This window comes from Ammodytes marinus (genome assembly GCF_949987685.1).
Source record: "Ammodytes marinus genome assembly, chromosome: 5".
Taxonomy (NCBI): Eukaryota; Metazoa; Chordata; class Actinopteri; order Uranoscopiformes; family Ammodytidae; genus Ammodytes; species Ammodytes marinus.
Window position 1 is genome coordinate 14,397,643 of NC_137234.1, and position 12,914 is coordinate 14,410,556.

A 12,914-nucleotide genomic window follows, 5' to 3' on the forward strand; every position below is an offset into this window, starting at 1 on the left:
ACCACCGACTCCTGTGAACATGCCGCCAGGCATACTGATGCCGGGCTGATCAATTGGGTGCTGTGTTGCTCAATATGAATGATCAAGAAAACTGCACACTTAGTAAACACTGTGGTGCCTGGACCTGCTACATTAAAGAATCACTATATGACAAAGCGCTGGCTGATCAAATTAGAAGGGATTTACAGCGTGTTCCTTCACGGCCCGGCCTGCTGATAACAGTTCATTTTGGAAAGTAAAGCTATGTGATAAACTGAGATGTTGACCAAGGACTCAATCTCCAAAGAAATCATTCAACCCAGTGTCTAGTAGTAGTGGAGATAAATGTTGAATACAAGTGCCATGGCAAGATTAAGTCCCCTGATCGTATTAGGGAGATATTGAGTATTCAATTTTACGGGCCATTTTCTCTCAGCTGTTATATTGGTGCATTTCATTAATGCTTTTTTTATTGGTGGTTTAATGATGTTTTACACTGTGTGTGTGTGTGTGTGTATGTGTGTGTGTGTGTGTGTGTGTGTGTGTGTGTGTGTGTGTGTGTGTGTGTGTGTGTGTGTGTGTGTGTGTGTGTGTGTGTGTGTGTGTGAACTCAATTGTAAACTATACTGATGAGGGATTGTCTCTGTGTATCTCAGCTCTGTGTACAGAGGAGTGTGTCCATGGTCGCTGTGTGTCTCCTGATACATGCCAGTGTGAGCCCGGATGGGGTGGACTAGACTGCTCTAGTGGTGAGTGCAATCTACTCCTAAAAACCTACATTTATTCAATTAGACCCATTTATCCCTTAAATGGCTATAGGAAAATACTGTGAATCCTGCTACTGTTTTGCCTCAATGAGGAGATTGCTATTACAAAGCTGCTCAGCTTTGTATCCTCTCTTCTTTGCAAACACAGCCAATGGAACAGGTAAGTCACAATGTATTCATTTTCATTTGCTGGAAGTGGAAGTGATTTGCTTGATGAATATAACTGATGGAAGGATGGATGGATGGATGGTTGCATCCCCCTGTGTCTACCGAGCTCTCTGTTATGGTCTTAATCATGATTGTGCTGGTGCCTATGACTGTTCAGCGGAATGATAAATCAATGGCGCGCTGAAACAATCCATTGTGCTGGTTTTTCTGTTTACTGGGGGTTTCCTTGCAGCTCCCAGCGCTTGACTCTTGGAGGGCAGGGAAGGTGGGAGTTATACGTATCCATTCTGCAATCAGCTAAATGCTTGAGGGGGTCACTGAGGCCTGGCAGAGGGAAATAATCCCTTAACTCCTTTGCGATGTGTAGAATATTGACAGTGAATGTTCATACAGGATGCTCTATATCTCACCCACACACAATTTTTTCTGCGTCAATACTTCAACCTCAAAAAACACAAACATTCAACTGTCTGCTCCCTGTTGCATTTAACCGTTATTGCCTATTGCATATTTAGTGAATGAGCGATGGCAGCGAAAATCATATCAGCAGTGTTTTTGTATGGATCTATGAGTTTTCATTAGCAAGAGAGCCATTTCCTGATTAGCAACTGTGTGTAAATCAGCTGCTCTCGCTTGCTGTTGCGCAGGCCCATTGGAGGTGGATTCATGGGCATAAATGACAAGCCTGAGCTGTTTTGATGCCGCTCACTCCTGCAGACTGGTAAAGGGTCCAACAGGGGGGGACGATGTGCGTCTGAGGTTCCCCGGGGACTCTTGTCCCAGTCTTGGCTGGTTAGGAGTGCAGCCATGTGTGCCTTTCAGCCTGCAGGTGCTGGTGCTAATCCACCTTATTAAAACAGACTTGATGATTGAGACAGAGGCATTATTCATAACTTTAGATTTCCATACCAGGCATGATTCCAGGCTTTTTCATTTACGAGCTTTCATCTGTAGAAATGAGGAATGTGTGCCAATTTTTAAATTAACTCTGTCCTCTTTTTTTCTTCTTCACCTCGGTGTAAATGGTTCAGCATGTTTTTTTTTGTGTTGACTGTAAATTTAACTTTCACCCTGCTAGATAGGTGACATGCGACTTGGTATAGTCTTCCTGTGAGTGGATACAGCCATTGTATTATTATGTCTCAAATGGGCTGAAAATAATCAATGCCACAATTTATTTTGCTGTTTATTTTAGCTGCTATTATGTATGAGTTGAGGTGCTCTCATAACAGCCAATTCCCTGATACAGTACTTAGTGAGAGAGGGCAGAATGAGCTGGTCATGTGACGGAAGGATGTGTGAATGTGATTGTAAAAAAGAAAAAGTGTAAGTGTGTTGCCCAGGCAGTGGAGATGAAGAGCTACCGTGGGATGCAGAGCTCTCTTAAAGCTGAAGTGACAGCATTTCAGCCAGTGATCTGGAGCTGGATCAAAGAGCTTGGACCTTGTTTCTGGAGCAGCAGCACCCACCAGGAAGGAGTTTGTATGTGGGTCAGGTGGTGAAAAAAAAAGAAAAGAGTTGGGACTGTTTGTGGCCAAGAAAAGAAAAGGCGATAATGTGGGAGAGATTTAGTTGGTTGTGTTGGTTGAACAGTGGTGAAGGCTGAAGAAAAAGATAGCACCTGTTTTTTTTCACCCGCTGTTGTCCACCTGCTGTAGCCAGAACTAATTTCATACTCTTCCCCAGGCCCTAAGGCAACTGAGCCCCACTGTGTCCAGATCTGCTGTGTGACCTGCCTGTAGTCCGGCTGTGTCCTTAGACTAATCTGAAGGACACAATGCTAGATGTGAAACCACAGATACAACGGCACACAACAGGATGCTGTTTGCTGTTGTTTGCAAATGTTGCCTTGTTCTACAGCTTGCACATGTGGGTATATGGAATGATCTGACTCGAGCTTGTCTGTGTTTTCCCGAAAGAGTGATGAATGATAAATTGTTGATGTTGGGTTGTTGTGATTGCTCTAATGTCTGTGTGTGTGTGTGTTGTGTTTGCGGAATGTGGCGTTGAACATGTTTCTCTGATCACATGTCATAAAATGATACTTTTTACTCTTTGATTCACCAGCTCAGGGTATTGAAATAGTGTGGTGACATGTTACCTGTTGTAATGTTTTCTCTGTTGTGCTTGTGCTTCCCTTTGCTTCGCCTTCGCCTTCTTCTTCTTTTTCTCTTGATATGTACTGTGCTTGTGTTCTCTGTGCCACTGTGTATACTTTTCTTTTGACATAGGGTTTGTCTTAAAAAACAGAATTGTTCTCAATAGGATTTTCACCACGTAAATATATATATATATATTTTAGACTCAATAAAAGAGGGACACAGGCAATTTTTGCAAAGGCAATTCAGATAGATGGAGCTCTGCTTATGAGACTGAACAGTATGTCTCAATTAATTTTAGTCTGCTGACGTATCATACCAGGTTTCGCCTAAGTAGTGAAATTATTTGTTGTAGTTTGCAACAAATATAGTATATGTTTCTGTAAAAAGAACGGCACAGTATGAGATGAAATGGGAAATCAAATCTCAATAGAATATGAGTTTATTCAATGAAAACTATATGGAGAATCTTATGAGTTTCTTGGGTTGAAAACTAGACTTGCTTTTTCTAAAGTTGCAGAGAAATTAATGAATGTCTCCTGGCCTGTAACACTGTGTACTTTTCATCACTTGTGATGTAGTCCCTCTTGATGAGTCTGTCAAACAGGGTCAGTATTTGATACAGTAATAACAGCTTTCAAATAAAGAGTATGATAAAGATAGATGTTATCTGTACAAGGTATATTTAGCTGACTGCCATCACTTGTAACATATTAGGTGCAATGAAGCACTATCATTGATTTCATGTGGGCCAGTTAATGATATGTTCACAGGGAGATTAAATGTGCATAAATATGGAGCTTTCACTGTTTCCTCTCTGTGCCTGTTCGGAGTTCGCTTTTCCTTATCGAGGTGGAAATGTTTCAGCGACTTCGGGATTCTAAAAATCGATGCTACCAAGATAAGTATATGAAAAGTCTTGAGGAATGGTTTGGCTTTGTTAACCAAGAAACATCTCTTGCGTTCTAAGAAGAAATCTATCACACTTAATAGCCAAATCTAATGTGGTTGGTCAGCCGTGGTCCATGAGATAACATATTCCTCCCTAATGTATTCAAATGGTAAGGCAGCCCCTGCTGCGGGTGCTGTGCACATGGTTAATTGATGAATGGGGCCTATGAACATTTGTCTACAGGATATTGCTCCAGACAGGGCGGGTACATGCTACTTTTTTTTTAACGTTTAAAAGGTTATTCATTATTAAGGTTTTTAAATGAAGGATTATATTTTAGTTTTTTATAGATATTGAAACCATGCATGAAGTATGAATTTAAGCAGAGATTGCATATATTTCCTTTAGCGACATTAGCTTATTTAATTGTTGATGACATTTCCCCATCCAGCGCAGACACAACATGAAAGAGTAACTAGACCGAAAACGGTGGAGTAAAATTACATTTTGTCTTGAAAAAAAAAACCTTGTGAGGAGGACACCCCCTGGCACCCGTCGACAGCATTTACACTTTATTCTCAGAAGTGCATCTGTGCCAGATGGTTCCTCTCCAATCCCACAGCAGCAGGACATTGACATGCATCGCTGTCAAAGAACAAGAAACAGTGAATTACACTGATCAGGACAGATTTACTGTGGCTTGACACATCACTCCAAATGTCTCTCTAATTTTCCTGAAACTTCTCTCTTCATTAATATTACAGATAAAGATTTAAAAAATATTTCAGTGTGTGTGTGTGTGTGTGTGTGTGTGTGTGTGTCTGTGAATGTATGTTCGTGTGTGTACCTTTTTACATGTCTACATCAGTATAAAAGCAACAAGTCACTTCTCTTTGAGGCAGCACCTTTTAGAAAATAAGTCTAAATCGATTGTATTCTTCATTATAGAACTGTGTAAAGTGATACAGTTTAGGGGAGAACTGCATACATTTTCTAACTATATTATTCGAAAGGGGTTTCTTGCGGCTCGTAACAGTCGATGCCGACCTTCTCATTCGTTTTGGTAGATCAAAGCAGCAAGGCAACAGTATTTCTTGAGGGGGACAGAAGATGGACCGATCTATTAGTGCCTTTTGGAACACAGTTACTACTTTGTGTGTGTGTGTGTGTGTGTGTGTGTGTGTGTCCATCAAGCCCTCCTACGTTGACAGAGCTTTGTTTTTGTATCGTACACTAGGCTCCCGGGGAGTGTTTCAACTAGTTTATATACTGCCAAGTTTGTGACAGTGTTATTTATTTTCCCACAGCAAAGAGTTTGTGTTCATTGAGATAAGATATCTCCAATATGTTGTTCAACAACTGGAAGTGGTCGCACATAAAGTCACACTCGTTTTTCTCAGGTTCAAACTGAATCTACCCTTAGTAAATGAATCCCTGCATTAAAAAAACACAAGGGGCTGCGTGTTGTTTAAGGTAGATAGACATTCAAATATGATGCAGAAGGTTGAGTTGGAGTAACAGATCCGTGAGCTTTATAGTTACACTACAAAAACTTTGCACAGCAGCTGATACTCCCAAACAGGATTTTACTACACTGGGAAGTAATCACAGTAGCAATTCTTAATCTTGTGCCGCAGCAGATGTGAGATAATCAGTAAATCTGTCTTCTTTCATAATGCAAAGTTATTAGCAGGAACATGTGCTTACACGTGTTTAATGGCTTTATTCGAAGTTAAGCCTGTCTGAGCATTTGCTTGAGAGCCCCTCTGCACATCTGACAGAAGTTCATCCAGGCCCAATGTTTTTGCCATACAAACCCCTTCATCGAACAGAGGCCTGTTTCAGGTAGCTGGTTTTACATACTCTGAGTTTAATCCTGCGCTCTGAGTTGGTCAACTCAGAGCGCAGGGTTGATGAGTAACTCTGGGTTTTCGGTTTCAGAACAGTGGATCAGCGTTGGGTCAATCAACTCTGAGCATGTTCACTCTGGGTGGCGCGTGTGCATAAAAGCCATCGTCAATGGATCGCTGATAACATGATTCACCATGGAAACAGAAGAAACAAATGCGTGATCCTCCTACTTCTCCACTTCTCAAAAAAAAAAAAAAAACTTCTCCGCTACTCCCACTAGAGTTAGAAATATTAACGAATGAGAAACGGTGCAAATTCTTTTTGTCAAGAGCATCATTGCTCCCGTATGAGAAGCAATCTATTTTAAGAATTAAGTTATGCATATCAGCAGCAGCAAAATTATTAAGCTGCCGCTGCACAGCAATGATGACAGTGTTTTATATTATACAAGATCCCTTGTCCTCTAGTGATCACAGTTTAAATTATTATATAATTTCTATATTCATATTGGGCTATTTAACGAGGCTCGTCTGTTATCTTTGTGATCACGCAAGTGAACAGTAACGATCGCGTGCAGCCGCAGAATTACATTTCAACCTGACATAAATAGCCTATGTTCAGTGGCACAGACGTTAAAAAACTCCTGTTAATGACACAATAAATAATGAGATACATACAATACAAAAGGTGTATTAATCTGAATGTAAAGCATGTTCACGATGTGTAAGGTGGCCGCATATGAACGGCATAGGGGCGGTGAACTACGCTACTGATCAGATAAATGATCGGTCAAACGTAAAATCATCAGGAAATGATAAAAACATCCCGATGGAGATTTCTATGGAGTGATTTTGCTTTAAACTGTACAGGGCCGCGTTGTGACAGTGACACTCTTTCTTCAGTCGGAGCTGCAGCGTAAAGTGAAAACAAACTCAGGGTAGGTCTAACCACCTGCCGAGCAGGTTAGACCCACGGCGTATGTTGCCGCAGTAACTGACTCTCTGTTGCGCCTAACCTGCTACCTGAAACGGAAAACCCAGAGTTTCCACTAACTCAGAGCGAACAAACTCTGGGTTGCCTCAAAACCAGCTAACCTGAAACAGGCCTCTGGCCTCATCGAAATAATTGAAAATACTGTGTTTAAAAAAAACAATGTAAACACCGGATTAAAGTGGAAAAATTTGATCTCCTGAAAAAAACAATGCAGCTGAAAACGTTTAAAGTAACAGTGTTCTTATTTTAATTTTTTGCAAAATCCGTATTTTTTCACTCATTCTAACTTTCTCCAGGGCAAACAGTAATCAGCTTTGTTAAAGTTTTTATTCGGAAAGTAAAACATGCATTCTAATTGTTAGACCTTGTCGATACCCATAATGGGTTTTAAAGTGGTAACACTGAATGTAAACATTAGATTTGGTTTTGTTTACATCTCCAAGGGGCACCTTGCTCCGGATGATATATTGACCTCCTGTTTACACTGTTTATTGCTTTTTGTTTGGATCAACAGTTCAGATATTTTCTAGCAACCCATTTACTATTAACCTAAATGTTATGGTGCATCCCAATTTAGTTTTCACTAGTTTTCACTTCTCCTGTAAATATTTCTAGTTTTAGAATTAATTTGAATTAATCATTTCTAATTTAAGCTCTTTAAATTATGTTGAGTTGACCTAGTCAATCACCACTTTGAATAGTAGTTCACTAATGCTGCGTTCCAGACATGTCGGATGTGGAAAACAGTGACGGCTCCTGACAATAATCTCAGGGGGGACAATTGTTGCCATAATGGGTAAAATGACCCAAAATTAACCTACATCAGATAGCTAATATGACAATGTCATATTGCATTTAACAGTTGTTTTTTCCTGTTCATCTGGCATAACCACTCTGGCAACATTAGACAAGCATTGTACTGTACAATATTGTTGGACATTAAGTTAGTTAATTTCTTGAATATTATTATTTTAGCTCTAAAATGATTTAATTATCCGGCTGTGGCCATCACAGATAACTTGTCATCTACCAGTGTGCTGCTCAGATAGGCTTCCTTTAAAAGTTAAGAGACTTGAGGCCTGTTTCAGGTAGCTGATTTTACATACTCTGAGTTAAATCCTGCGCTCTGAGTTGGTCAACTCAGAGCGCAGGGTTTGCGAGCAACTCTGGGTTTTCGGTATCAGAACAGTGGATCAGCGTTGGGTAAATCAACTCTGAGCGTGTTCACTCTGGGTTGATCGCGTGCGTAAAAGCCATCGTCAATGGATCGCTGATAACATGATTCACCATGGAAACAGTAGAAACAAATGATTGATCCTCCCACTTCACCACTTCTCAAAAAAGAAAATAAAAAAAAATCTCCGCTCCTCCCACTAGAGTTAGAAATATTAATGAATGAGCTTATGGTATGGAGAATAATTAACGGGGATATTGTCTCATAACTCTGATCTAATCTCTTTGGCAATTCAGAACAAAACAGAGCAAACATTTTTTGTCAAGAGAATCATTTCGCTTCCGTATGAGAAGCCATAGTCTATTTAAAAAAGTTACGCATACCAGCAGTAAAGTATTAAGCCTGAGCGGCACAGCATTGCTGACAGTGTTTTATATTTGCTATATAATATGTTGGCAAGCTATAGCCTAATACTGTGCAGTAAACAGACTGTCGCTTCTTTTAAATGGGGAGTGAAAGACATTAACGTCAGACACATTAGGTGACAGTTTCCATTGAAGAGCCTGATTGATTTATTACCAGATCCATTTTCCTCAAGTGATCACAGTTTAAATTATTATATAATTTTTATATTCATATTAGGCTATTTAACGAGGCTCGTCTGTGACTTTAGGATTGCACAAGTGAACAACGATCGCGTGCAGCCGCAGCGTTACATGAATCCACCTGACATAAATCTGTTCAGTGGCACAGACGTTAAAAAGCATACAATACAAATAGGTTTACTAATCTGAATGTAGAGCATGTCACAATGTGTAACGTGGCCGCCTATATGAACGGCTGAGAACAAGGCTACTGATCAGATAAATGATCGGTCAAACGTAAAATCATCAGGAAATGATAAAAACATCCCGATGGAGATTTCTATGGAGTGATTTTGCTTCAAACTGTACAGGGACGCGTGTGACAGTGACACTCTTTCTTCAGTCGGAGCTGCAGCGTAAAGTGAAAACAACCTCAGGGTAGGTCTAACCACCTCCCGAGCAGGTTAGACCCACGGTGTATGTTGCCGCAGTAACTGACTCTCGGTTGCGCTGAACCTGCTACCTGAAACGGAAAACCCAGAGTTTCCACTAACTCAGAGCGAACAAACTCTGGGTTGCCTCAAAACCAGCTACCTGAAACAGGCCTCAAGGCTACTGATCAGATAAATGATCGGTCAAACGTAAAATTATCTGGAAATTATGAAACATCCCGATCGAGATTTCTATGGAGTGATTTTTCTTTAAACTGTACAGGGACGCGTGTGACAGTGACACTCTTTCTTCAGTCAGAGCTGCAGCGTAAAGTGAAAACAAACTCAGGGTAGGTCTAACCACCTCCCGAGCAGGTTAGACCCATGGCGTATGTTGCCGCAGTAAGTGACTCTCGGTTGCGCTGAACCTGCTACCTGAAACGGAAAACCCAGAGTTTCCACTAACTCAGAGCGAACAAACTCTGGGTTGCATCAAAACCAGCTACCTGAAACAGGCCTCTGCTCTACAATCAGTCACAATAATCTGATTGATTTGAGAGTTGTGTTCTGATTAAACAAAAATGAATGCTGGCATAGCATATGTGCAACATTAACAGTGCTAATCATCACATTGGTTTGGGTTACTACTGTCTACAGCACTTGGTAGGCGAGGTTTATGTCGGACGGTGTTAGCAGCTGTCAGAGTAAACAGTCTATGGATCAGCTGTTGAACGGTGTTGGCTCGTCCATATGCAGATTGATGTTTAATGTTTGTTTTACCTTTTCTGAGAGATGATGCATAGGGGTGTCACCCGAAGTTATCCATGCGGTGTCTGTGCTGCTATCATGATGGATAAAAAGCCAGTATACAGTCCATAATCATCATGCAGCGGCAGCAGAACAGAGCATTAGCGCCTTAGCATCCTGATAGCCTTGTTATCCGTTCAAACGAGTCCCGTGAAAATCCTCGTTTATACGATCCCCCAATCCATCTTGGTAGATACTTGCTTAATGGTTACATTTTGTCTGGGAAGGACCTAGTCCTTTTAATGACATGATCAAGTAGCTTGCCAGCCTAGCCTGAGTTGATATTAAGTTATGTTGGTCTTGAATATGACCGCTTTGGGTAGCAGACCGGACATGTGACTGTTTCAGTCACTGTAATTGGTTAATTGTTTACTGACGACAACACGTTAGGGTGAGCACCCCCGGAACCCATAGAGATTATATTGCGAGGCCTGCAATTTGAAAAAAAAACGTTTTACATTGAAGTTTACGAGAGCGCTGTGGGCGATTTTCAACCAGCCCGAAATCGCCCCAGAGTGACGGTACAGAACACAGACGCTGATTGTACAATGATATTCAGACTTAGATGCAGGTAAAAACTGTATTGAAATCATAAATTAAGATTATGAATACAAAAAATATATATTTTTCATCATTATTATTATCATTATTATAGTTTTGTTTTTTGCTGGTATGGCTCAAGGAGGGCGTCGCCCTATCACCCTCTATGGGCGAGCCGCCGCTGGTGGAAAATTATCCAGTTGTAATTTCTGATTTTCGACCCCGAAGCATTCCGGCTGCACAACGTTAAACCATTGATGTGATGTCAGACAACTGATTCTCCATAAGTCGGGGCAGATGGATTTGCTCCGAGTTCACAAAGGGACTCTCACTTTGAGCGGGCGTTCCTGTCTTATTTTTCTCGTAGGAGGTTGAAACTTCCCAGTTGTCCGGAACGCAGCATTATAGTCACTTTGAACTAAGAAAGGACTTTGCACCCAAACGTTATTGGTTTGAGTTTGGTTTGTGCGGTTTGGAAAATTGACACTGGATTTTAAACACAGAAGATTGAACTGTGTGGCTGTTGCTGCCGAGGCTTTGACAGAGATGTTTCAAGACGTGGCAGCATGCCCTCAGATCTTTCCTCGCATGTCTCCAAGCGACTCATGTGACTTATGTGTGGTGTAAATCACGCTGCCGAGACTTCAGCTGCCTGATGGCTGGTCCATCGAATAAATTGTGGCACACACATTCTAGCTGACACACCATCATGAATGGAATATTATTCAAATATTTTCACTGAAAGCCACCACCACAATCTTTTGAAGAGGCTTTGCATTAGTATCATGCTTCAAGTGGTTTGACACAAACACACACACACACACACACACACACACACACACACACACACACACATACATGTCTGTCTAACACTTGCCGTACATCATTGGCCTGGTATGCAGATTGACTTTGCCCGACTCCGAAGATTTTTCTGTACCATCCCATTAAGCAGGATTTATTGTTACCCAAGAGCTCACTGCTCCATTACCTTTGGGAGACTGCCTAAAGTGTGTGTGTGTGTGTGTGTGTGTGTGTGTGTGTGTGTGTGTGTGTGTGTGTGTGTGTGTGTGTGTGTGTGTGTGTGTGTGTGTGTGTGTGTGTGTGTGTGTGTGTGTGTGTGTGTGTGTGTGTGTGTGTGTGTGTGTGAATTTGAGTTTGCTTTCTTTTTGAGCATTTTACATCGGCACAAAAAGCCGCTTGGATATCATGGCATTTTGTGATGATGGTGTGTATGATACAATACATTTTTAACAAAGCAGATATAACATCCATCACATCATTATCACTGTGATCCTTATTAGTCAGTAGGAGAGAGAGAGAGAGAGAGAGAGAGAGTTGATAGCTAAAACCCTCTACCCAGCACAGAGTCTGCGTAGATGGCTTGATTTAATAAGGACATTAAAAGGCCTTATCTCCTGTCCTCAAGAGAAGGTCAGTGTGTCTAAAATAGCTGAAATGCTATGATAACAGTTTAGAGAGATAAGATACCTCCTGAATACTAATGTAGAACAAAGCAGTTTTAGGCTAATTTCACAGTCCATAAGTCACACTTGATTTTGTGGTCCATTGCCGTGTCCATGAAGCTTGTTTCCATGGATTCAATTGATTTTTCGATCATCACTTTTGATGACCTTTTTACAGTTGAGTGTTTGGTAATCATAATTCACACTCCTGATTGAGACTGCCTGGTGTGAAAAGACCGCTCAATGTGGTACCTAAAGCAGACCAAAATCTGATTCCTTCAGTCTGTAATGCCATAGTTTTGTTTTATTTTTACACAATGGCCCATCCTTTTTTGCTTGTATCTCCTTGTGGAGTGTTTTTAGAATCTTGAAAAGGTGAACCCTAATTATTGTACAATGAAAAGAGAAAGATTGGAGACAAGTCCTAATGTGTAGGATGAAAAGGTCTTTACTTCTATTCTACCTTACTAATCATCTCACCTCATCCTCTTGGATTTCTCGTTTGAGGTCAGACTCCACTGAAGTCTGAAACCACTGACCTACACAAGTGGCCCCCACTCTTTTTGCCTCAAGACCCATTAAAACAAACCAATTTCTACTCCCTACAATTTGTTGCATATTTCTACCTGTTATGATGAGTTCAACCAAAGAGTTATGTTTTGAAAAGCCTCACATTATCCAACAATTCACGTGAAAAAAAAATATAATAGTATTTCTGCTTTAATATCCGGTTCCTCATACCTTGACCCCCTCAAATAGAACATGAGACCCCTTTGTGGGTGTCCCTACCCGAGGCTGGGGACCGGTGATCCAAACTACACAAAATCTTATGGTATTTTATTTGCTGAGTATTTCTTATAGACAACTGTGTCATCTCTCAGGACCTTGGGTTCATGATAATTTTGTTCAGAATAATGGCTTGAGGTGTAACTCTGTTCTTAGGGATCCTCACAGTCCTTTGGGTGCTGTGTTGCCGTGTCCTCGGCTTGCTTTGGGAGTGGAAGCATATTAGCAGTCTTTCTCAGATTCTCTGGTGCACCTGCAATCTCCTGATGTTTAACCCTGGACTTCATTGGAGTGTTGCAGTGATTACAGGCCGTCCTGAGGGACATCGATTGTCCTGCTCCTCCTAGGCAAGCCCCACACAATGCTGACGAATGAACTTG

General features: G+C 41.1%; 1 protein-coding gene across 1 annotated transcript in view; it reads left to right on the top strand.

Moving 5' to 3' along the window:
• Positions 1 to 12,914, top strand: part of megf11 (multiple EGF-like-domains 11) — a gene marked incomplete at both ends in the record, with an annotated part of 66,457 nt that overhangs the window by 5,577 nt on the left and 47,966 nt on the right. The window contains one exon of the mRNA XM_080028364.1: positions 636 to 728. Within this exon, the coding sequence (XP_079884490.1) occupies positions 636 to 728 (93 nt within the window). The remainder of the gene's footprint in view (positions 1 to 635; positions 729 to 12,914) is intronic.